We start from the raw sequence: 23,304 nt of genomic DNA, 5'->3' as shown, positions 1-23,304 counted from the left end.
TAAGGGTCGCAACACATTTTACTGTCATCGCTGCAGAAGAATGTTTGTGCCATTACTTGTTATTATTAGCCGAGCCGTGCACTTGGATGATGACCAGTCCGAGCTCAGCTGTACCCCAAGCCTTCAGTTCACAACACTATAAATGTTTTGCGAACAAGTTAGCCAGCATTTAAACTTTTTTATTTTTCGATACAAACGCTATGTACAGAGGGGTTCATTTTTTTATACCAAGTTATCAAATGGACGATGTATGACTGACAGTAGAAAAAATAAATAATTTTTACGTTAAATTTGTACTTTTGTAAGACTTAATTAGATTTTGAAAGTTATAGTGAGAATATGTATACATTAACAGTGTTCTAAATTGAAGGTCAACTATTATATATTACAGAATATATATTTACATAATTTTGAAAGGTTATTTTTCTAAGATTTTATTGCGAAAGGCGGACGCTGCCCCAGATACGTCATATCCGTCCATCTGCACGTTTGTGCGCAGTTCAGCTACACAGGTACTCAATTACCCAAATAGTTTGTTCAAAATAAAGTGATACATTTTTTTGCTGCAGGGACAACGCGATGCTTAAAACCTTGGCCTGCGGAGCTTTGACATTTGCTGGATGTTATTTCGGCTTCAAAAAAATATTCCGGTGGACTTTTACGCGCTGGAACGACGCGGATGTATTGATAGTCAGTGAAAGGTCAGTCACGGCCGTCTTCATTTGTGTCGACACTGGTTTATGCTCACGCGCGGGTTAAAAGGACACACAAACGTGTCCTTAAACGATCTGGGATTTTTTTCTTTTTTTTTTTATTGTTGTTGTTGCCTTGCGATTGGGTGGCAAACCCCACGCCCAAAATCTTCACACACTCGAAGGCGAGGGCAGTCGTTGTCTGCATGTTTGTACGGATTACCAATACAACTAATAAACAAATGTTAAGAAAAGTTTTTCTTTTTAACTTGGCACAATGAGAATAACAGTGCACTCATAACTTTCCCTTATAAAAGAGATTGCCGTGTAACTATTTTCTACAGGAAAAAATATCTAATTATTTAGATTACTCAGTTGTTTTTTGTAAGCACAATTAATAATCTCAAATAATTTTTGGCACTTGCTGTCGCCTAAAAATGACCACATTAACTCAAGACTCCGGTAGCCAACAATCATGGCTCACTTGTTTTCTGGGTTTGGTCATGTGACGTTTGCGGAGCCAAATGGTCGTTGTCTGAGCCTTAAGCAAATGTGATGTCATTTTCTGTGGACAGCTAGTGGCAAAACGTGTATCTGAAGGTATTCATTACGCACGAAAATATTTTTTATCATCAAATAATCAGACAAAATAAAAGCGCTTTCCTACTGAAAATTGTTAAATGAGTGTATTATGCATTTAAGGCACATAGTAAATGAAGCATAGGCTTACTGGATTTTCAAATATATAACCTGGGACACGACGAGTTCGATGAAAATGAAATATGCAATTAATTGTCACCATAAACATGTTTCAACAAATGTAATCAGCAATCTCGTGACTGATTGTTCTGTTTGTTCTGTTCATTTTTTTTCACCCCAGGCTGCAGCTCATGTGATTTGAAAATTACATTCACGACATGGCTATGGCAATTTGAATTGGAATAATTGTTCAGCCCCATACTGATGCAGTAATTATTGTTGCTTTCAGGCTCCTTGATGCAATCCACGCTTCCTTGGCTACTACAGCTGGAGTCATCACCGCAACATCATGCAAGCATATCATGACAGACAGGTATGATTATTACAATCCGTGATTTGACACTGGATTTGGTCTGCATGACTCCGACGGTGACGCTTCCAAATTCTTCTCACCACACAGTCACTGGGTGCTCAGCGAGTTCCTGGTGTTTGGATATCCCTATTCGGCCATCGATCTCTATGCTTCGTATATGAGCCATTTCCATACTCACAGGCTGAAAGGGAACAGCATGTACAGCAAACACTCGCTCAAGACACTCAAGGCTTTCGTTTCGAACTATTGGTTGACGGTGCTTCATCATCTGGCAGTGCTCGGTATCCTCCTACCCATCGGCGTGGTAAGAAATGAGTTTGCTCAAGCAAGATGCGAATATTTCGGGAAACATCTTCTGTCTTCGGACGTGTCTTCCAGTTCTACAGGAGAGGACTGGGTGATTTTTTCATCGGGTGCTTATTCATCACAGAACTCAGCGTTGCTTTTGTGGCCTTTTCAAAGATCATCGTCCAGGTACATGATCCAGCAACACTCGAGACTAAAAATGGATTCATCGGTTTATTAACACATGCTCTCCTGCCTCGCATCCAGGTGGGCCTCGAGAACACCAGGCTGCACAAAATCAACAGCGTCTTAGTTCTCATCACCTTCATCATATGTCGGATCTTGATCTTCCCATACATGTACTGGAAGTACGGGCACGATTTTGGCATCCCGCTGCACAAAGTACCTTTCCACCTGCCTTGGCATTGTAACGTCGGCAACCTGGCTATCCTCGTGCCTCAGCTCTGGTGGTTTTACCTCCAGGTGAAGAAAGCCCAAAGAGTGTTCCGGCATAAGAAAGAGTAACCTAAACTGGTCACATGATTTGACATGCTCACAAAACGTTTGGGGCTTTTGAGTGTTATTTCAGCATGAATCTAATGTGTACTAAACTGATCAGCATTTCAAAAGTCAAAATTGGTTCACCTTTCAAAGTGAAGGGTTCAACCGAGGACAGTCCGATTCAACTTTACATACAAACCACTGAATAGTTTCAATAAACTTAACATTTTGCTCAGTTGTGCTAGTATATTTTGATGCATGATAACTGAAATCTAAAAGCTATTTTTTCACTACATATACTGTACTTTCAGTGCTATATTAGTGTGCCATAAGAGATCATTGGGGTGTTTTGTGAAATGATTATATTTCACTTGGTTTGTATCCAAGAATGTAAATATCTTTATCTATAGTCGACTGACAGAAAGTACATTGATTTGAGTTTAGATAATGAACTTAATTACTGTTCTAATAAGTACTTAAGTACAGTAGTTGATTGTTGAATTTGATGTAATGAATGATTTCTAGTCTGTTATGTGGCAGGTGATACGATGAACCTGTTAGAAAGTTGTGGCTTTCCGAATGTATCGGCTTTGTGTCAAATTGATCGGGCCCACGTTTCACAATCAGTGAATTTGTGTGGAAATTGATGAGTATTTCAATAGTCAGAATTTTTGTGAATTATTTTTCTTGGGTTTTTTTTCTAATGTAAATTGGATGCCTTGACTTGCATAAATGACTTGAATAAAAAGCATGCAATTCAGATGGGGATTCTCTTCATGTGTGAATTTACTTTTTCAACAAATTGGCTCATACTTAGGCAAGTACATTCAAATTAAGAAAAAAAAACTACAAAAATGACTTGCATTTAACACGATTTGCATCAAAATTATGACAGGAAAATGGAGTCATTATATTTAAGCAAAAAAAAAAAAAAAGCACAATGGTCATCATGCAGGAGACACCGCAAGTTGAGCTATCTTCTGCTGTAGAACGGACTTCATCTCCTGGTTCTCCAGATTGTCCGTGATGGTGGAGAAGAAGTGCTTGGTGTTTTCGTTCTCCAGTGGGCTGCTGCTCTCAGGAAAAGTTCCAGCAATGGCCTGGTAATGACTGAGAATCTCCAGGCTGGACAAGAAGAGAGGTTCACTCTGACCTCCTGGCATCATCACCTTTGAACAAAATAAAAGCAAATCAATCCATATGATTGGTGGAAAATCAATCAATGAAGAAAAAGAAAACACTGCAAGAAAGAAGAGAGCCCTTGCTTATTTGTGTGGAGGGTAGGCTACAGAAAAATATAAAGTTAAGGCGGTACTTTAACCCGTGGGGGGAATTTTGACCCAACTCGGGCTTTGAGAGGTTTTTGATGTGTGATATCAAAGGGAAAAGCATAAAAAAAAAACACCCGGAGGCAAAAATATTGCATAGATTGTCAAAAACATGTCGACTTTGAATATGCTGTCCCTGCTAAATGCTTGCAAACGTGAGGTCGAGAGGTACACTCTGCAGATGTCAAATTTAAACCATGTCAGGCTCATTTACTGACATTTAAAATGGGAAATATTGTCAATTTTGAACATATTGAAAACCCGACGTTTTATCATGTATTTCCCATGATATTTGCATCACTTCTTTCAACGGCAACTCGCAAAGCAGGTGCAATAGGAATTTTTTGTGTTGATCTAAAAAAAATTATGGGTGTTGAGAATCATTTTAGGGAAGTTTTTAAATGGGCTACAAACGGCCGTGGTTCAAAATAACTACAAATAAATCATAATTTATTTATTTAAAAAATATATGTAGTGAATCTCTATCACTTTCGTGTTCACTTTCTACATTAAAGTGTGCTTTAAAAAATGAAGTAATTGTTCCAAAAATGAAAATACATTAAAATCAGCGATGTTATGAATTATTATTCAACCAAAGCACCAAATAAAATCTCAATTATTTCATTTGGAAATGTATGGAGCGAAGATGTATAATGTAAAACACAGTTCTGTTTTGTTTTTGTTTTTTTGAAAGGGGGGGGGGGGCAAAATATGAAATAAAAATTACATACTGAAAGTAAAAGAAGACTGTAAAAAAAAAAAGTTTAGACAAATGTTAAAGTTCTCCAAGGGCTAAATTAGAAGAAAAAAAATCAATAGTTTGATATTCCAATTTACTTCCTGGCTTTACATTAGAAGAGGACATTTTCTTCTCGAGAAGATCTTTTACATGACAAACATGAATGCTTCTTACCTGGATGTGCTGAACATGACAAAAGAGCTGACCGAGAACGAAAAGGACCTCCTGACTGGGAACTTGCACGGCGGTCTGCGCGTCTTCTCTGAAATCTTCCAAACAGTCTTGGGACATTTTAGGAGCTTTGTCTGAGGCGCAGGATGCATGGGAGGCGTTGGGAGGTGCCGCTTGTACTTGAGCCGAGACCGTCGGGGGCCCAGAAGCGGGTAGTGGTAACTTGGCCTTTAACGAATCCATCACCTCCCTCACCGTGTGAGCATATAACCTGGCGACGTGAGCCCAGCCGTCCGCCGTCAGCCAATGAGAACAGCTGGAACCGCAAAGCAGCTGCAGGACTCGGAGCATGAGGATGGAGAGGCAAAGTTCAAAGGAAAATTGCCTAAGATCCAGGAGGGGCAAGAATTCCACATACTCCAGGGAGAAAGGCACATGGAGGCGACCTGAGGTGATTAATTCTTTCAAGACTCTGAGTAATCTGCTCCACTGGGGGAGCGAGCACCAGGGCATGGTCTGGGTCAGCGCCACCAGCAGGCCTTTACTGAACATGCTGACGTGTTCCGACTGCCGCTGGTCCAGAGCCAGATAAGATAACATGGTGGAATGAAGGGAGTCAGACAATGCGCAGCACTCCATCCAAGCCAAAAGACCGGTGCCGTGTCCGTACTGGGGAAGGTTCAGACCTGACCACTCCTAAAGATCATGAGAAGACACGCATGAGATGATCATTTCAATGAAACACTGTAGCGCTCATTTTATTATGACTGAATGCATGTATGTAGCGTAATTCCCCAAATATAAGGTGCACTTTTTTTTCCCCCAAAAATGATGGCCACAAGTATATATTGAATATTGGGCCATTCAACACAATTAATTTCAGCCACAGAATTATAATTACCTTATAATTGTCTTATTAGAAGCTGATCAAAAACAGTTGAATTTAATGCCAAGTGGATATGAAGTGACAAAATTAAAATTTGGACAAAAACTACATTTTTTTTTGCCAAAAAAAAAAAAAAGTCTTGCAAGATGTCAGCTGAGTAAGTATCAGTACTCCCACCTGCTCAGGAAGATCACACACTGCCAACAAAGATGAGGGAACTTCATTTTTGAAGTGTTCACCCCAGACCGGTTTCAGGTGGAAGTAAACCGTCCAGTCCAGTTCCTTCATCTTATCGTGGAGCCAAAAGAGCGCTCTGGACCAGCGATTTGGGGCAGCGTCCACCTGGGCGCCGACTGCCTGCGCCAGTGACATCAGCACCGAGGTCAGCAGTTCTTTGGTTTCCATGGACCAAGGGTGGACAGCGCCCTCGGGTGGTTGCTCCCAACATCTAGCAAGAATAAAGACAAAGGTCAATTATTCCGGATTTCCACAAACCACGGTTGAAAATTTTAAATGTCAATACATGTTATTTTCATTCGTTTTAAACTTATATAAAATTTTACAGCAAACAAAAACACACAATGAACGATGCAAAGCACTGAGACTGAACCAATAAAAATGTATTTTGCAGTTGGCATATGTGTTTAGTCTTTATTTTATTCGTTTCAACCTCATTTGCATCTTTGTGTAATTCAATTATAAATACCCTAATTCTCCAAGTGCGATACTTTCTTTCAAGATCTTCATTGTATTTACGTGCAGCTTCTTTTTTTTCTTTGAAAGATAATTTTTTAACTAACTGCCAGGAAACATTTACTCTACCCTACATCATGGAAAAATAATGACTTGAAACTAGTATTTTTGTGTTCAACCTGATGGCCTGGTCGTACAGCTGAGCCAGGATGAACAGCAATGGAAAAGGAGAACATTCCAGCACCCATCGGGTTGAGGCCGGCGCTACTTCTTGGGTATCCACGCACAAGGCAGCGTGGAGAAGTTGCAGGCGTAAAGTGAGATCAACAGAGGTGTTGTCTGAAAAGAATACAAAGGCAAATACTGAGTTGGCCATTTTAACAAAATAGAAAAACAAAATACAATAATCATAGCCTGACTAAAATTTAAAGTAGTTAAATAACATTTTCTGTTGTCGTTTGAAAGGTATCCTTTTCCTGGCTTGACAAAAAAAGTGGCAAAAAAACTTAAGAGTTTGTGTTTGCAAGATATGCATAGCAAATATATGTAAGGCTGTGCAACAAAATAAATGTTTACAATCATCTCATCAAAAAATAAGAACCCTATAGTTCACAACTGTATTCAACTGTAGATTATTTCAATCACAAGCAAAAAAAAAACATAAGAAAATGGGATAGAACTGTAGGCAGCAGGTTAGGACTTGATTGTAGCAAGTTTGCCCTGAGTTTAGAAAATTGAAGGTTGGAATCTTGTTTATGGTCTTCGGCAGAGTTTGCATATTCTCTTTTTGTCCAATTGTCAATAAATGCGATTGGCCTTACTTTTGGGTCATTTCACCTTACTTCACCCTAATATTTTTGATTTTGTTGAAATTTTGTGTGTATATCTAGCATAACATGGTAAACCAAATTCCTTAATTCCAATTTAGTTGTAACTAAATGGTGGGCGTTTCTTTTTCATATTCAAAGAAATTGGGAGTAGAATAGCGATGGACACGAAAGCTTCAAAAAACAGTTCTATTTTTTTTTTTTAATTCCACTAGATGACACTCTATATTCAACATAAAGTTGGAGGCACACAGTCATTCCCTTTAGGGCAGATTTTGGGGGGATTTAATCATCCACTCTAAAATGTGATCTAGAAAATGGACAACACTGACCTGAGCATGCTAGATTTGGTAGGACGAAAGTGTTGACAAGCTCTTGAGGTGACAGAAGGCTCACTTTTTCTCCCTCGCGTGAGGCCACTGGCATCATCAAAAGAGCCACAAACTTAAGGAGCTGTTCCTTGTCATTGTCTGAGAGTGATCTGGTGCTTGTTACTTTCTGTAGACACCTGCAGAGAAGTCGTGTTGGATTTCCTTCTCCGTCACTTTCCTCTTTGCAGTCCCCCAAACCTCCGAGACCGGGCAACTGCTTGAGGATTTTACTCATGAGAGAGAATGCCCCTTTATTGAAAATGGCAGAATGGCAGCAGGATCTCAAAGTAGCTTCAGGGTTCTGAAAAGCCATTCTTGCAACTAAAGACACGGCTGTACTGAGGTTGCCATCCGCCGTCGATGCTCCGCCTCCTCCCTGGATGATGCAGTTGAAGGCCATGTTGAGCTCCTGCTCAAAGCTACCGATCAGAGCGGAGCCACCCGAGCATCCGAAGAAACCCTTGCTTGATGCTTTCAGAGCGGCAGCCAAGGCTTTATTCTTGTCTTCCAAGGAGAGCGCGGTGAACACAGCTGTGACCACTTTGAGCAGCCTCCTGGCCCGGCTCACATCGAAGTTCTGGCTGCGGAGTTGACTCGTGAGGGTGGCGGCCAGTTGAATCAGCGTGTCACACCGCTGGAAGGCCTTTTGGTTCTTTTCAAGGCAGTCCAGCCACTGCTCATCACGGGCCGCCCAGCTTTCCTCGGTGGCAAACAACAGAGTAACGTCGTCATAGTCCTCCAGCTGGTGACTGATGATGGTCATGGCAACCGTCATATCAACCTCAGGTGAGCTCTCTATAAGGGGGAAAGTCAGTGATAGCAGTAAATCTCTGAGTTTGTTCTTCTCAGCCTCTTCTTCTCCTGTCATGTCGGTTTTATCCAGAGCTGCAAGCATTCTGTGGATGCTCTGTTGTAGTTTGAAAGCTGTGTAGCTGACAGGAGAGCTGCAACACACTTTCAGCAAGTCATGACTTTGCCAGAACTGAGTAAGCTCTGACACGGCCTTGAAGGCTTCATAAAGCCTCAATCTACTTGGCTGAAACTGGGATGGGGTGTAAGAGGCTCGGAGGTCTCGCTGAGCCTCCTGTAAGAGTTCTAAACTTATCTTGTCATCGTTCTTCTCTTTGACGCTCATGGCTTTGGACAGAAAAACCATCTTGTCTTTGATTGGAAGGATGACTGAATGATCTATGAGGAAAGTCGTGTAAAGAGCATCAAGACAATTGGAGAGGGCATGGAAGCAGTGGTCTGGTTTAGATATGACATCTTTCATATCTGCCAGTGTGTGAAGGAGAATGTCTAGGACATCAGTGTTGTTTGGTAACACTGATGAGTCCAGTTTCATCCTCTTGGCAGCATGAAAAGCCAAAGTAGCAGGCTTAGAAGTAAGATGAGCAACCTGGTTAGTAAACAACACTTCAATACTATCAGGTGCCTCAGCAAACCTCTCATCCCGACCTTTCCACAACTGCCACCACAACTCAAGAAAGAAGTGGACATCATCTTCACCCACAGGACTGCTCTTCACATGTTCGGACAACCGTTCCAGCTCAGAACAAATCTGACGCCGAGGAAGGCACAGTAGAAAATTAGCAAATGTGTCCGCAGCTGACAAGGATTTAAGCAGCTCTATCAGGAAAGTGTAGTTGACCTCTGGAAGGGGGTTGGTTAGAGAGAAGAAGGGGCTCTCTTTCCATGCCTCTTCCACAGCCTCTCCATGCTCCTTGCTCAACAATTTCAACCACACAACACAAACTAACTGTTTCCTCCAAGAGAGAGCCTTGCTTTTGGGTTCACCGCCAACGTCCATTGCTTCACAGATTTCCCTTTCGGCGGCGAGGATTGGATTGCCAACCTTACACCAGTCACATTTTTGGAGGGAGCTCAGGGACGAAGGGAGACACAACTTATCAGCCAGGAGGAAAGATCCCTGAAGAATGGACCAGTCTGAAGGAAACAATGGTAGCACCAGGAATCAGCACAGTGATCAAAAAACCATCAACTGTTGCATTTACGGCTTAAGGATTTGTGAGGGCGATTTGCCCACGGGCAACTATTTTATTTTGAAAATGAAGAAGAATCGATGTGCTCTCCTGGCATGTTGTAAAATGAATTAATGAGTCTTCAAACATGCAATGTTTGAAAGCATTTGCTTTGTAGAGTGAAATTGACAACAATTTTCATTTAAAAAGGAATCAGTGTGCTCTCTTGTAAATGCTGTATTTGTTAATAATTTCTGTAATGTTAAAATTAGAAAGTTCAGTTAGAACTGATATAATATGCATCAGAGTGCAGTCAATTAGAGCAGGCAGTAACTACGAGCACTGAGTTACTAAAATATTTGTATGTGGATTTTTTTTTTTCATTATTGAAGTTTTCAAACGTGTACAAACTGTAATCAACAGTTAACAAAATATTCAAACTTTGCATGTAAGTACATTCCTGTTAATTTTACTTAACCGTAGATGAGTCGAGTCACTTCTACATTTAGCAGTCGTTCAACACCATTATTTGTACTCCTTAAGTGGGTTCATAAAGTTGATTGAAAGGACTGAGATTATTTAATCGATGTAAAGCGACAAAATAATCAACTTTACCTTTATCCATGATCGTGTAGGGTATTGAAAGAGTTAGACGATTCGTCAACAAGCAAAAGATATTTGTGCATTCATCGCAGCAGAAAACATAAAAAACGTCAACATGTCAACATTTCAAGCGTGCAGGGAAAAGACAACTTCCGCTGTCTCTGGTCAACGAGGCCAGACAGAAAAGAAGCCATTCCAGGTGCTGCATTTTAATACAGCGTCATCGTGCGACGATTTTGAGTACTTGTAAAAAGGACAAGCTACCCGGAAGTACTGCGCTTTTTTAACAATCTGGACTGAAATGCTTCAGTAGGTATTAAGCTCTCTGAATTTCGAACCAAATGTGAATCGTCTACTTCAAAAACTACCCACCAAACGAATGACCTCAAAAACGTCAAATTGCAGTTTTCGCGTGGTGTTTATTCTTAAAAATGAAAGCGAAAGTAAACTGACACCGGGTGCTCGACAAGCGAGTCACAACGTCTACCCTCACAATCAAGCAGTCAAAGGCTGACATGTGTTTGCTAAAGTTATTAACTATATTCTTATTTGCATGTGCGGGTAAGTTACTATTTTGAGTTTTTACTCGACAAAGAGAGATTTTGTGCGAATTCGTAAGTGAGTGTGCAAGATTGTTGTGTACGTACATTTAAATCACGTCTTGTCTTACTAACTACATTGGACTGCTGTGGTAATAGCAGCCTACTACGTTTTCCGTCTTCAGCTTTGTTTTAATGGAGCAACTTAACGTTCCGAGTAAAGGAATTTTGTGCACCAATGGACAACAGTGTGCTACTTTGTTTTACTGATAACACAGTATAATCCAACTAGATGACTACAAGTAAAAAAGCTTTTCACTAATAATGCTAGTATTAACATGCAGTATCAACTGTTATGGAGTTTTGCCTTACTGTATTAGTAACACGGAGGTGTCCCATTACTACGATGACAAATGTTGTCCCAGTAGTGTGCAGAACTGTCATAAAAGAATGGAAAATAAGCCTTGTACAAGTGTGCTGAATTGTGTTACTAGTGGTGACAAAGACCATAAAATCACATGGAACTACGTATGCCACTGCCGCTCTGTGATAATACACCAACCTGTTTTAAAAAGATTTTCAACCAACTGACAATTTTTCGTTTTTCAGGTGCCCAGACTCCTGATCTTCTGACATGGATGCCCTGTGTATTCAATGACTATATCGTGGTGGTCAATGACAAGGGTGCGCGTGATGTTCAGCTCCGGCAAATAAACAGCATTTTGCAGTTTGGTCAGGCAGGAGACAGTCCCATTAACCCTCATGCACTTACGTTCCTTGTCACTGGTGAGGCCTATTGTCACATCACTAATTCATATTATAAAGTATCCCCTTGACTCACTTGTTGTGTTTTCTGTCAAGAGTCCAAACTAGACCTCCGGCGCAATATCAAGAACGTGGACGCGGATTGGGTGACTTGTGGCATTCATAGATTCAACACAGAGGGCGTCCACGTGAATTGGCCGGGCCAGAAGTCCCATGAGTACAACTCTTGGTTCAGCATCACCCTGACACACTCCACAGGCTTGTTCTCGGTCTCTGGAGTCCTCAGACACCCATGTGAGCCCCCTCCCGCTGAACAGCAGGATGTCCGCAATTGGCCTGCTATTGAGGAAAGACAGACCCTCATTATTAAAGGTAACCTAACTATGGTGATACTCATTATTATTTCACTTAAACAAGTGCAAATGACCCCACCCCACACTCGCCTTTTTTCCTTAATGTTAATTCAGATATTTTGCATGAAAAACTCTGATAACACATTGGCAGATTCATTTATTAAAGCTTTAAATTTGGAGATTCAATGTAAAAAATTAAAATTAAAAAAAAATTGTTTCTATGAGAAAATTTGAGAAATAAATGTCTGTTACAATATTCATAGAAAATAGTTGTTGAGAACTGTGAATAATCATCAATAATTATAGATAATTTTGCAAATCAATCGTGTATATATATATATATATATATATATATATATATATATATATATATATATATATATATATATATATATATATGTATGTATATATATGTGTGTGTGTGTGTATGTGTGTTTGTACGTGTGTGTATGGATTCAATAAAGCATTTTGCAACAACCTTTAACATACATTAAATCACTATATTGTAGTGAAATAACTTTGCAGCACAAAAAAGTGTAATGTTGCCCTGCAAAACATTTATATAACTCATAATTGGTGGCAAATTATAGCATTACATCCGATCATCGATCTTGCATAAAAGGCCATATATCGGCCAATCGTGATATGAATATAATTAAATTGAATATTATGTAGTATAATATATAATCAACAATAACATTTGGGGGGGTTCCTTATGCACAACAACAAAAATAATTATTGCCGGCCACACATTTACTGTTTTAAAATACTTTGTCCTCTAGTATTTGTTTAACTTTGCAATGAAGAGTAATTATCAAGTACAAAATGAGGGGGAAAAATGTTTTACCTCAATATTTGTCTGTTGATTTAGACCAGACATGTATAAAAAGCAACATCATGAGTGAAGTTACGGGAAGTCCATGATTTTATCAACACTGATGCCTGACACATTAAATCACATTTCATCCACTAAGATGAATATCTACGTAAACAATCGACACTAGCCGTCTTTGGCATTGTTGGAGTTTATGCTTTTTATGTGACGATTTGTCACAATCTGCATTTACAGTTGCGGTGATCATGACAACACAAACTCCTACGGTGACATCAGGGCTGGGGTTCCAAAAAAAGCTCCACTGCCAGTTTGCTGTTGACCACAAGAGACCAAACGTGAGCGTGCAATGGTACCAGATGTACCATGGCGAACGACGCCGTCTTTTCAGTCATGCCAGCCACTCCGGGCAAAGTGAGGGGAAGGGAGTTGAACTGAGGAATCTAGCAGGTGGCGACCTTTCTTACACCCTCCCTTTCATCGAAGTCAAACATGCGGGGATGTACGTGTGCTCTGTGTCCGTGTTTCCGCTGTCTTCCAGCGTTGATATAAGTCTACAAATTCAAGGTGAGGAACAGTCAAAAAAAAAAAAAAAAAAAAAAACGCTTCATTCACCTTTTTGAACTTTCAAGTTTATGTAGTATGGACTATGTCTTTTTTGGATATGTTTTGGCTCTCAGTCTAGTGGTGTCCAAACTACAGCCCGGGGGCCGTTTGAGGCCTGTCATCCATTTTTCTGCTTTGCTGTCAAGGTCCAACTTAAACCACATTAATGATCCTCAAGTAAAAAAAAACAGAAATCTTGAACATTCTTTAGTTTTTACCTTTTCACCTTTAAGATCAAATTAACTCGAAAATAATTTCTTTCTTGATTGATTTTAGGGTGTTTAATAAAACAAAGATTTTAAAGTGGCTTCTGCATCCCGAAATGTTAATAGTGTATATAAAAGTTGACTTTTTTATTACAGGCTCTTTGAAGCACTTGAAGTTATTTTTTCAGTTTCAGACCAACTTGTAAGTTGTATAAACTCTGTAAAAAGTAAAGTTAAAATTTGTTGAAAGTTGATTTTTGTACTTTCTTCTGTTGATACTGTATTATATGTTTAAAAGGACACAATTTTAGGTATACATACATTTTATTTATAAATTATGATCTTATTTATAGTCACGGTGGTGAGTGCGGGGGTGTGAAATGTTTTCCTTTTCCCTGGGGGAAGCTTTCCAAAAAATAATTGAGATGGAGCGCTCCAGTCCATTATTGTTTGAATAAAGAAAATGGCTGTGAAAATTATGGTAATCATGTGGATGAGAAAGAAAAAAAAAAACACCTGAACCATTATATAACAATCAAGTGTTGCTTTAGTTTGATGCTCTGATCTCTGAAAAATCCTGACTCCACTCCCCTTATATGTTTCCCCAGAGTCCCCCCAGGTGTCCCTCAATGTTGGTACCATGCTTACATTGCAAGACGGTGAGATGAAGAAGGTCATATGCGAGGCTGAGAACTACTATCCTCTGGACGTGCGCATCGTCTGGTACGAGCAGGACCCGGCGTCTTCGGGCCAGCGGGTCGGCGCCCCTCTCCCCAAGGAGCTCGACAATATCCTGCTCTCCAGTCACAAAACCAACATGGACAAAACCTACTCGGTCTCGGCTTTCTTCTACCTCCAAGCCTCGCACAGACACACGGGGCAGCGGTTTACATGCACAGTCTCCCATCCGTCTTTGCGAATGCCCATTAAAAAAAGTTTCATTCTGATAGTTGAAGGTGAGTGTATAAATTGTGTCACTACATTCTGTGGCAGTTGAAGAACCTCATCTTGATTCTATTTTGTCCCTCAGAACCTAGCGACTGGATTTTCACACTCACTGTTAGCATTGTTTTGCTCATAGTGGTGCCTATCCTTTATTTGATGCTGAGATACCTCCACCAAGGTGAGTATTAGTCATTTTGTAACCTGTAGTCTGTATATGTGCTCAGACATTAAAATGACACTTTTTTTTCTTTCCTCCACAGCTAGGAAGGAATCACTGCAGGTAAGACCAGATTTTCAGCACAGTTTTGAGTTATCAAGTCTCAACTACAATATTTTAATGTCAGTCTGTGTTTGTGTGTCTGTTGCGTGCAGAAAAAGCCTTACTGATTGTACATCCAGTTCGCCATGAAAGAGCGGTTGAATCGCACTACAGTATAGCGATCTGACTGAAGCAGTTAACCGGATGCAGCGCCCCTCACGTAACAGAAACAACCACGAGGTGGCACTAAAGGACAATGTAACGTCTGCATACAACTTGTATTCATCAAGTAAGGGTACAACAAAATGAATCAGGCAATTTAAATGTAACAAATTATAGTTCCAATACAATTTATTAAACCAATACAAGTTTGAATTGAAGGTGGCATATTTAGGAATCTTTGGGTAGCCAATGACGCCGTATTGCACTATACCTAAATCCATCCCTACACTGAACAAGAAAAATTGTCGTCAGCTGACCATTTTTACAACAGTAAAATAAAATGGGCCCTGACACAGAATGTTTTTTTTGCTCTAAAAACAAATGATCTTTTTTTATCTTTAGTTTTGTCAATAAAATTTGCAGTGACTAATTTCATATGTTTCCAAAAATCGCCATGATATATAAACCAATTTATATGTGCTAGTGGCTCTTATGAGTATTTTTTTTTTTTTTTTTTTTACACCATCACTCTTTTTTTCTTCGAGCTTGTCATTTTTAGTATATGCCATGGGCCAGTAATAAATAAATGGTGGGCCGCAAATGGCCCCCATGCCGTAGTTTGGACACCACTCTGCTAGTCTAAATTTTCCCCAATTTCTGACATGTCACAGACTGAACAAGCGATGGACACAAAATCAATTAATGGAAACAGGCCCAAGTAATACCCAAGATTTATTTTGAATTATGATCAGAAGATTAGGCCTTCTAGGGTGATATTGCTAATTTTGCCAAATCATTCAACAATACTCAATACACAACAAACATGAAATAACTGATTCTAAAAATATTTAATAGTGACAACGCCATTACAGACATCATTTGTAGCTATTATTTTGGCTAATTTGTAGTGATGAACACTTGTTTGTCTGTTTTTTTTTAATTTAGATGATGAGTTCTTGCCATATGAATTTTAATGCAGTATTTGCCCTTAATACGAATTTGAACACTTGAAGCTCATTGACAGAATGCCAAGATTAGGAAAAGCAGTTTTCCAATCAAAGGATGGCCATTTTGAAGAAACTAGAATACAAAATGTTTCCAGTAATTTCACGTTTTGTTTTTTTTTGCTGAGTATTTAACTCCACGTGTCCATTCAAATTTTAATGCCTTCAGTGAGAATCTAGCAGTCATGAAAATAAGGAAAACATTGAATGAGAGAGAATGCCCAAACATTTGGCCTGTACTGTAAATCATTTTTAAACATTTTTAAAATTTCACACAATAGGATATATTTTGTATTGATTTTTAATACATATATTAAGTAGAAATGGTTCCAATAGACTTTTAAATTGGCCTGATCCTTGTTGCAAGTCTCTGACCTGAATTATTACAAGAGTTATTGAGAGTTAAAGCTTGAACCTGTTTCACAAACAGATCACTATTAAACAAAAAAATAAAATAACAAACATCGTTTGGGAACTGTTTCATCACAGTGAAACAGAAAATAAAAAAATAAAAAAATCAGGTACACATGGGACACACAGAATCCTTTTAATACCTCATTTATGGGCTTACGATTAACAGAATGAACTGTACTCATTCTTCAAAAAAAAGTATAATGATGATTAAGTACACCAGCTTTGAAGTAGGAAATACAGACTCCTTGATTGCCCTTTTTGGTGCAAGCCTAGCACAGCAATAAACTGAGTAAGTGTTGACCAATTGCAGATGTTTTTGTAAGCCTCTTGCCAGCACCAAGTGCCTCCATGCAAGGCTGAGGGACAATGTCTGCAGCCCAGGCGCAATCTGGAGTGTTCAGAGAAGACAAAACAGAGCAGCGCTCTATCTGTGTGGGAACGACAACATCAAATGATGCAACAACTAATCGATCAACATGTAAAGACATACAAGCGACACTGTGAGAAAATGATTTCGCTCTTTCAGCAAACTAGGATAAACATATTACGCGAGATTTAGTGGGTTCTCAACCTTTTCCAGTGATGTAACCCTGTGAAATATCTTTTGAACCAAGCAGACTTAAAACATGCCATCAGTATCTGATTTTTTACACTTTAGACCCGTTCAAACGTCATTTGTATTGGTCCACAAAAAATAATCAACATAAAGTGTCCTCTTTTGGATCATAGAAGAAATCTGTTATTAAAAAGAAATGACTCATTAATAAATATTTTTCCCCCAAAAAATAATCAATACAAAGCATCAGACCTGTTCTCAAAGAGAAATCATTATAAATACTTGTTCACGGAAAAATATTAAACATAGAGCGTCCTGTTTTGGGATTACAGTAGAGATCTGTCCACAAAAATAAATCATTAACTTAATTATTAATAAATATTCGGCCACAAAAAATAATCAACATAAAGAGTCACACCTGTTATCAAAAAGAAAAAATATTAAATACATATTTGTCCACAGAAAAATATTCAACTTAAATTTTACTCTTTTGGGATCATAGTAGAGATGTGTACACAAAAATAAATCTTTAACTTGACAGGTAACGAGAGGTGGCACATGACAAGTTGGGTCCAACCATTCTAGTGTGGGGGGGGAATCTGGCTTTTTACAGTGATGAAATTGAATATCCTACTGAACATAAAACTTGCTGCTAAAATGTGTTATAATGACCTCTTTGCAAAACATGCGTCTTTTGTTAACCGGTAAATGGATGTGAATTGTCATTAGTTAACAATAAAATTTCAGCAGATGAACCAGAAATAAAAAAAGATGTTGTTACACCATGTATCTTCTGGAGTTGCTGAATAAAATATCCCCTGAGATACCGCTACACATGTAGTTCTAATGTTTAATAATTCAAACGAATGGCATGTCTCTGTATTCCTTTATTTTCATCCAAAATATTCCACAGGGATGGTTAATTTAAAAAAAAAAGTTGTGAAGCACTGGATGGATGAATGGACGGACGGACGAAAAAGTTAGACTGCATGCATATCGCTAAATTTTGAGTGCTAGACTTTTACTGCAGCCGTTTTCAGTTGTTTGTGGGTCTTGCTACATTTTTTTTTCCAATAAATAAACTATGGCAGCTATTGGAAAAAATATGTTGTGGCGGGTCCATATTGGAATTCTCATCTTATCTTCCCTACTTGCGCTGTCTCTCTTCAGTTTTACACAGAGGTAAAAATTGAATTTTAAAATATGCATCCGCTTTTGTGAAACATTTCTAATAATGTTGGTGGGATTCTAAAGAAAAACTTGTTTGAAAAAGCAAAGCGGCTAATTGCAGTCTGTGTTCTGTTCTGTCTGGCGGACCTCAAAATTCGCCTTGCGCTTTATGTTCCTGCCAATTTTTCTCATGAGGTCAGGTTGCAAATCTCTCCAAGTCATAAAAGAGGGTGGTGGTGGCAGCAGTGGTGGTGGGGAATGACAATTAGCTCATGTTAAAAAAAAAAAAAATACATAGAACTCATACATACATTTTCTACCCTGGTCTGTTTGAATAAGCTCATTTAATCAGTTCCAGCTAATAAGGAAATAAAGAAAATGTGATTTATTTGTTGTCTCAAACCAGCACATACTTAAGTCTGACTATAAAAATGGTACCAGAGCCATGTCTTTGCATAACCGTGCTGGAGTTGATGATGAAAATGTTCGTTGCAATTATAGAAACATCTTGGCTGCAAGCTGAGGTTAGAACACAACACAGTCCTATTTAAACAGTCCTATGTGAGTGTAAATCAATAGTACAGCTATAGAATAGCTAACCACATGCTATATTGCTATGCAGCTGCTACTATTACGAGAGAAAGTGTTTCTGATGCAGTGCTTCTGTGGGGTGTTTTTTTTTTTTCAGTTTCAAGCTTTAACCCGTATAAACACTGTAAAAAATAATTAGCATATGTTGAAAGTTGATTTGTATTGCTTTTGTCTTTTGTTAATTTTTTAAAGGATACATGTTTAGTATACTTATACGTTTATTATAGATAGTAATCTTATTTATAGTCAGCGCGTCAAGGGGGTTTTCTTTTCCTCGGGGGAGCTTGGCAAAATATAATTGAGAAGCACAGCTTTAATGTATCGCACTGAGCAACACTTTCTCCTCATTGAGATATCTGAGTGTGGCTTTTAATTTAATGGTCTCACATTTACACTCAAATTGAGTTGGTCTGAACTTTCAGAGATGTTATGAGATTCATACTTGCAGTGTTTTTTTTTTTTTTAATTGAAGATCATTTTTTATAGCATTTAATCACAAGTCTCGAAGAACATAACAGTAACAAATATCAAAAACCTTACAGAAAGGCATAATGATAGTAATCTTAACTATTCAAATATTGAGAGTAAATGTAAAACACCGTACAAATAAATACTTGTACTCATATAAAGTAGATACTAATACCTCAAAATGTCAAAGTGCAGAAACAATGTATTAGTACCTATTTTTATCACAGGTAAGATGAAATAGGCCTATTTAAATACAGTATTTAAATCATTTGTAATTATAATGAATAAAAAACAGATGTTGCAACGAACTTTTCAAATGAAAAACAGCACAAAATGAAAGTCAACCAGTGTTAGGAAATGAATTGTGGAGTACAAGTAGTGTTTTTGCATACAGTAGACCGTATATGCAAGAATACTATACATGGATCAAGATACTGGACAAAAAAGGACCAAACAGCGCAGTAAATGTCTGAAATGGTGATTAATGACACATTGCAAGCTGCATTGCTCTCTGTGAGTTTACATGAAAGCTGGTGCTTTAAGTGAGCGTGACCTTCAGCGACTGAAGTGCTTTCACCAGTTTACTCTTTCTCTTGTATACACTTCTCTGTCTCCTTTTAAATGTCTTCACTGAGTGCCGTTCCCCCGCAAGGCAAGGTCATGGACAGACACACACACGTGGCACATTGTGTATAGACACTGGCTTTCAAAGTGTAATGCCAATGATTCCAAGGCATCATAAGTGCAATGCTCCTACGCACACAAGTCAAACTTTTTTTGCTCATAAAAACATATGAAAAGCGCTCACGCACCTCACTGAAATGCTCACTTACACATAAGTGAAATGCTCTTATGCACACAAGTGAAATGTTTGCTGCTCATAAACCACAAGATGGTTTAAAGTCTAAAAAAAAAAAAACATTTGTATGGGGACTTCAAACCCACAGAACACACAGAAGCTGAAATCTGATTGGACAAATATTAACTAATAATAAGGATAACACACAAACGACGGAAGGTTGCGCAGCCATTAAATGAAGACAAAAAAATGTTAGAATTAAATTCATACAATACTTAACAAAAGTATAAAACGTTTTTAAAGCAGTCAGCAGTTCTGATGTTTTGGCCTTCAGAGAAGTCCTTGAAGCCCCTCACAAAACACCGGACATGTAGACCAGAGTCCCGCGGCCCAGTACCAGGCCGTGGATCAACTGGTACCGGGCCGTATGGGTACCACCTGAAATAACGATGTTTTGGAACTGATTTAGTTTTAACAGTAGATTCATTTGTGCTTTGTTTGGTTTTATCTTTGTTTTTTAGCGCTGCCTCTGGCGGCTGTTGATATTACATTTTGTAGTAAGGAAGAAGGGTGTGACACACATCTTTCTGTGTCTGTGAAATTTGGCCCACAGGTGTCTGGAATTTGTACTTTCTTGGCAAAAATATTGTCATTTGTGGTAATATGCCCCAAAAATTAGTATGTTTGTTGATCCAATAACTTGTCCTAGCTACAGTACTTTGTAGGTTACAAAAAGTAGTAAATGTGTCAATTTAATGCTAATTCTAATGAAGTAAATATGACAGTTCCATTATGAGGGTGCTATGCTTGAACTATCACAAAATTGTTTCCAGAACTTCCTTGAAAATTTGTTGACTGCCCCTTACCACCAAATCTGGTTCTCTTGTTAAATTATCAAACAAGTCTGGTCAACATATCTCACGTTCAAAATCAAACCACACACTGAATGGTGGTCTCTTCTTTTCTGAACAGCACCTTCATGCACACTGTAATTTTAAAGCGGATGTCAAGCTACTACTTACGGGGGAAACCGCAGCCGACTCCGGAGGAGGTGGTACCCAGCATGGGTATACATCAAGATTACGGGTCCTTCAGTTTCAGTTTTAGTGGGTTAAACAATCACTCTGAAGGCTCACTTTTTTGTTGTGATGGGAGACATGTCTGTTGCTTGTCCCAAGGGATGTTTTGTTTTTCAGTGAGCAAGCAAGTCTCCATAATTACGGTCATCAAAAAAAAAGCATAATCAGTGACCCCTAAACGACACAGAGGTGTTTAATCTGTCAGGTGTGTATGTAAGACAATTTATACAACGGACATGGTGATTTTTCTTCATAGATATGATTCACTATCAGTGTCAAACAATATTTAGACCATTGTACAGGTCTGACCTCCATATTAAGTGTTTGCAAGTGTGTATCGATGTGTGTTTACACCAGTTTAAAGGCGGTTAAGAAATACTTGCAGTCTGTTTAATCATGATGACGTAGATTCTTCTCTGCGGGACATAGCGTACCTCTTTGAATGTTTATGGTCTCTAAGCAGCAGTCAGGAGTGTGTTTTAATTTGCTGGCATGGTCATGTGAAACTGAAACACAGAGGACGTAGGAAGTGTTAGCGTGTACCCTCACCCTCCAAATGAATGCATATGAGGGATGTGGGTAATGATGAGGGGCAAAATTACAGAGGAACATTGTGGTTGGTTTGGCAGTATATGGTTGCACTCTCCCTAGCTTTAGTGCCAGTTTGATTCAGTCATGATGGTCAGTATTTACTGGAAGTCAATGCGGTGGTCAGCATAAGAACGTATGAGCTTCAGAGTTCTCCAATGCATTTGAACAGTCACACCTCATTTACAATTTGTTCATAAACATGCACAACATGCAGCTGATATATGAAGAAAATTGATTATCTCTCAAATTGTTGTGATTGCGGCTTATAATTCGGTGCAGTTTATAGTCCGAAAAATACGGTACGATCGAATTAAAGTGACCACTTTGCACTATGTGTTTTGATTAGCAGGTGTTTTATTTCTATACTCCACCACTTATGTGCGGTTGCAACTGTAAATGAAAGCACCAACAAATAAGACAACTTCAGACTCTTTTTTGCTCGAATTTCAAAATCTTTGTTTTTGCTCACACATTTGTTGCTTATTCATAAATAATGAAGTGTGTAATATTTTATGATACATAGCAGATTCAAGGTGTTTTCAAATGTTTCCTCATTATCACACTTCTGGAGGCCAAAAAGAAAAAAAAAATGGAAAAAATAGGTAAGAGTATACTTTTGTGTTAGACAAACAAAGAGTATGTTTTTGTCAGACAAGTGAATCATATTCCGATTGTCAAAATAATCCAAAATTCATTTTGGATAGCAAGAGATACTTTTTTGACAACAGCTTGGGATATGATTTCATCTCCCGCTGATTCATGCAGGTCATTCGTCGTACCTGCTGACTCATTGTTTCTGAAAAGAAGTTCATCTCAGAGTGGGCCCGCAGTAGTCCTAGTCCAAGCGCCTCAAGGGAGAAGAGTCGTTTCATTTTACAAATAAACTCAAACTCATTTTGATAGCTCAGTGAGTCATGATAGAGTCTCAGCGTGAGTCACGGGAATTTGCAAGAGTATCAAATCATGTTTACACTACTTTTATGGACTGAATTTGATTTAAAAAAAAAACGTAAACAATAAAAAGTAACTTTTTAGAATTGATAAATGTGGAAGTTATTTTTCGTGAAGATAAAGTTGACATAACAGGGTTGGCGAGTCTTTTCACTGTATGCAAGCAAAACATCCACAGTTTCTTCTTATTGTGGTTTCCATGCTCCATGGTTGAATTGCAATAAGGTGTCATGCACCATAACATCACTCACAAGAAGTGATGAAACAGTTAAGTTTATCAGGGCTCCAAAGTACACTTCCCTGTTATTTGTTGTTGGTGCTGTCTGGTGATTTAAGAAAGTGAGAAAACAGGCTGGTTTTAAAGTGCGGATCCAAGTTAGCAATTGGAGCTTAATGCATTATATTGGACTTGTGATATAATACGTTTGCAAGTTTGCATAATGGTTGGGGTTTAATGGTTTTGCCCTTTTATTTTGAGGGGGGGGGGGCTCACTTTGTCAGATAGTTGACATGTATTAGATGTTTAGCCACATTTGAAAGAAGCCTGATACTGATAAGGAAGATATCATGTTCTTTGTTACTTTTTGTATTCGTGCAGCCATGATGTATAACCGATTGACTTGAGAGCAAAACAAATAAAAATAATAAAATGGGAATTGTGTAACTTAACTGTAATCATGCTGCACAAATCCAGCCCAAATAAAAAGCATGCTCAATTGTTTTGAGATACAAGCAGCTGACTTGACCATAGAGGACTAGAACTTGCTTTTGAGTTGCTTTTCACAGCTAAAGTGAATGATGACAGAATCATTTCAAAAGGTCAGTGTTAGTGTGAGGTCCCTTACTGCTACTACTACTTAATAA

General features: G+C 38.6%; 3 protein-coding genes across 4 annotated transcripts; 2 read left to right on the top strand and 1 right to left on the bottom strand.

Moving 5' to 3' along the window:
* The first annotated feature begins 477 nt into the window (after positions 1 to 477).
* LOC148415682 (ceramide synthase-like) lies at positions 478 to 3,310 on the top strand. Its single transcript, XM_088428333.1, has 5 exons — positions 478 to 701; positions 1,681 to 1,764; positions 1,852 to 2,068; positions 2,143 to 2,238; positions 2,317 to 3,310. Exons 1-5 carry the CDS (start codon positions 580 to 582, stop codon positions 2,572 to 2,574), a joined length of 777 nt encoding a protein of 258 aa, XP_088284459.1. The 5' UTR covers positions 478 to 579; the 3' UTR covers positions 2,575 to 3,310.
* Positions 3,311 to 3,318: 8 nt separating this feature from the next.
* On the bottom strand, positions 3,319 to 10,298 carry gemin4 (gem (nuclear organelle) associated protein 4). The gene is made up of 6 exons (XM_088428332.1): positions 10,163 to 10,298; positions 7,527 to 9,512; positions 6,547 to 6,706; positions 5,852 to 6,122; positions 4,792 to 5,484; positions 3,319 to 3,719 (listed from the first exon to the last, which is right to left on the bottom strand). Exons 1-6 carry the CDS (start codon positions 10,170 to 10,172, stop codon positions 3,498 to 3,500), a joined length of 3,342 nt encoding a protein of 1,113 aa, XP_088284458.1. The 5' UTR covers positions 10,173 to 10,298; the 3' UTR covers positions 3,319 to 3,497.
* A 102-nt stretch (positions 10,299 to 10,400) lies between these two features.
* Positions 10,401 to 15,247, top strand: LOC148415680 (tapasin-related protein-like). 2 transcript variants are annotated; one of them, XM_088426767.1, is made up of 8 exons: positions 10,401 to 10,459; positions 11,299 to 11,475; positions 11,551 to 11,826; positions 12,877 to 13,206; positions 14,060 to 14,407; positions 14,482 to 14,574; positions 14,657 to 14,676; positions 14,769 to 15,247. In XM_088426767.1, the coding sequence occupies exons 2-8, from the start codon at positions 11,328 to 11,330 to the stop codon at positions 14,781 to 14,783; spliced, it is 1,230 nt and encodes a 409-aa protein (XP_088282893.1). In that variant the 5' UTR covers positions 10,401 to 10,459; positions 11,299 to 11,327; the 3' UTR covers positions 14,784 to 15,247. The 2 variants fall into 2 exon arrangements, with proteins under 2 accessions (XP_088282893.1, XP_088282892.1); XM_088426766.1 differs by lacking the exon at positions 10,401 to 10,459 and adding an exon at positions 10,582 to 10,711.
* The last annotated feature ends 8,057 nt before the right edge of the window (positions 15,248 to 23,304 follow it).

Source organism: Hippichthys cyanospilos, chromosome 11 (assembly GCF_059441005.1).
Source record: "Hippichthys cyanospilos isolate Australia breed blue-spotted pipefish chromosome 11, RoL_Hcya_1.0, whole genome shotgun sequence".
NCBI classification, from domain to species: domain Eukaryota; kingdom Metazoa; phylum Chordata; class Actinopteri; order Syngnathiformes; family Syngnathidae; genus Hippichthys; species Hippichthys cyanospilos.
The sequence above is the reverse complement of the archived record's forward strand: the minus strand, read 5'-3'. Positions and strand labels throughout refer to the sequence as shown.

Coding starts and splice junctions, on each gene's coding strand:
- LOC148415682 (XM_088428333.1), top strand. CDS start 580: ATGCTTAAAACCTTGGCCTGCGGAGCTTTGACATTTGCTGGATGTTAT. Junction 702..1,680: donor GTATTGATAGTCAGTGAAAG/GTCAGTCACGGC, acceptor TGTTGCTTTCAG/GCTCCTTGATGCAATCCACG. Junction 2,069..2,142: donor TCCTCCTACCCATCGGCGTG/GTAAGAAATGAG, acceptor CGTGTCTTCCAG/TTCTACAGGAGAGGACTGGG.
- gemin4 (XM_088428332.1), bottom strand. Junction 6,707..7,526: donor ACCAAATCTAGCATGCTCAG/GTCAGTGTTGTC, acceptor TATTCTTTTCAG/ACAACACCTCTGTTGATCTC. Junction 6,123..6,546: donor CTGTACGACCAGGCCATCAG/GTTGAACACAAA, acceptor TATTCTTGCTAG/ATGTTGGGAGCAACCACCCG.
- LOC148415680 (XM_088426766.1), top strand. CDS start 10,666: ATGTGTTTGCTAAAGTTATTAACTATATTCTTATTTGCATGTGCGG. Junction 11,827..12,876: donor ACAGACCCTCATTATTAAAG/GTAACCTAACTA, acceptor CTGCATTTACAG/TTGCGGTGATCATGACAACA. Junction 13,207..14,059: donor TATAAGTCTACAAATTCAAG/GTGAGGAACAGT, acceptor ATGTTTCCCCAG/AGTCCCCCCAGGTGTCCCTC.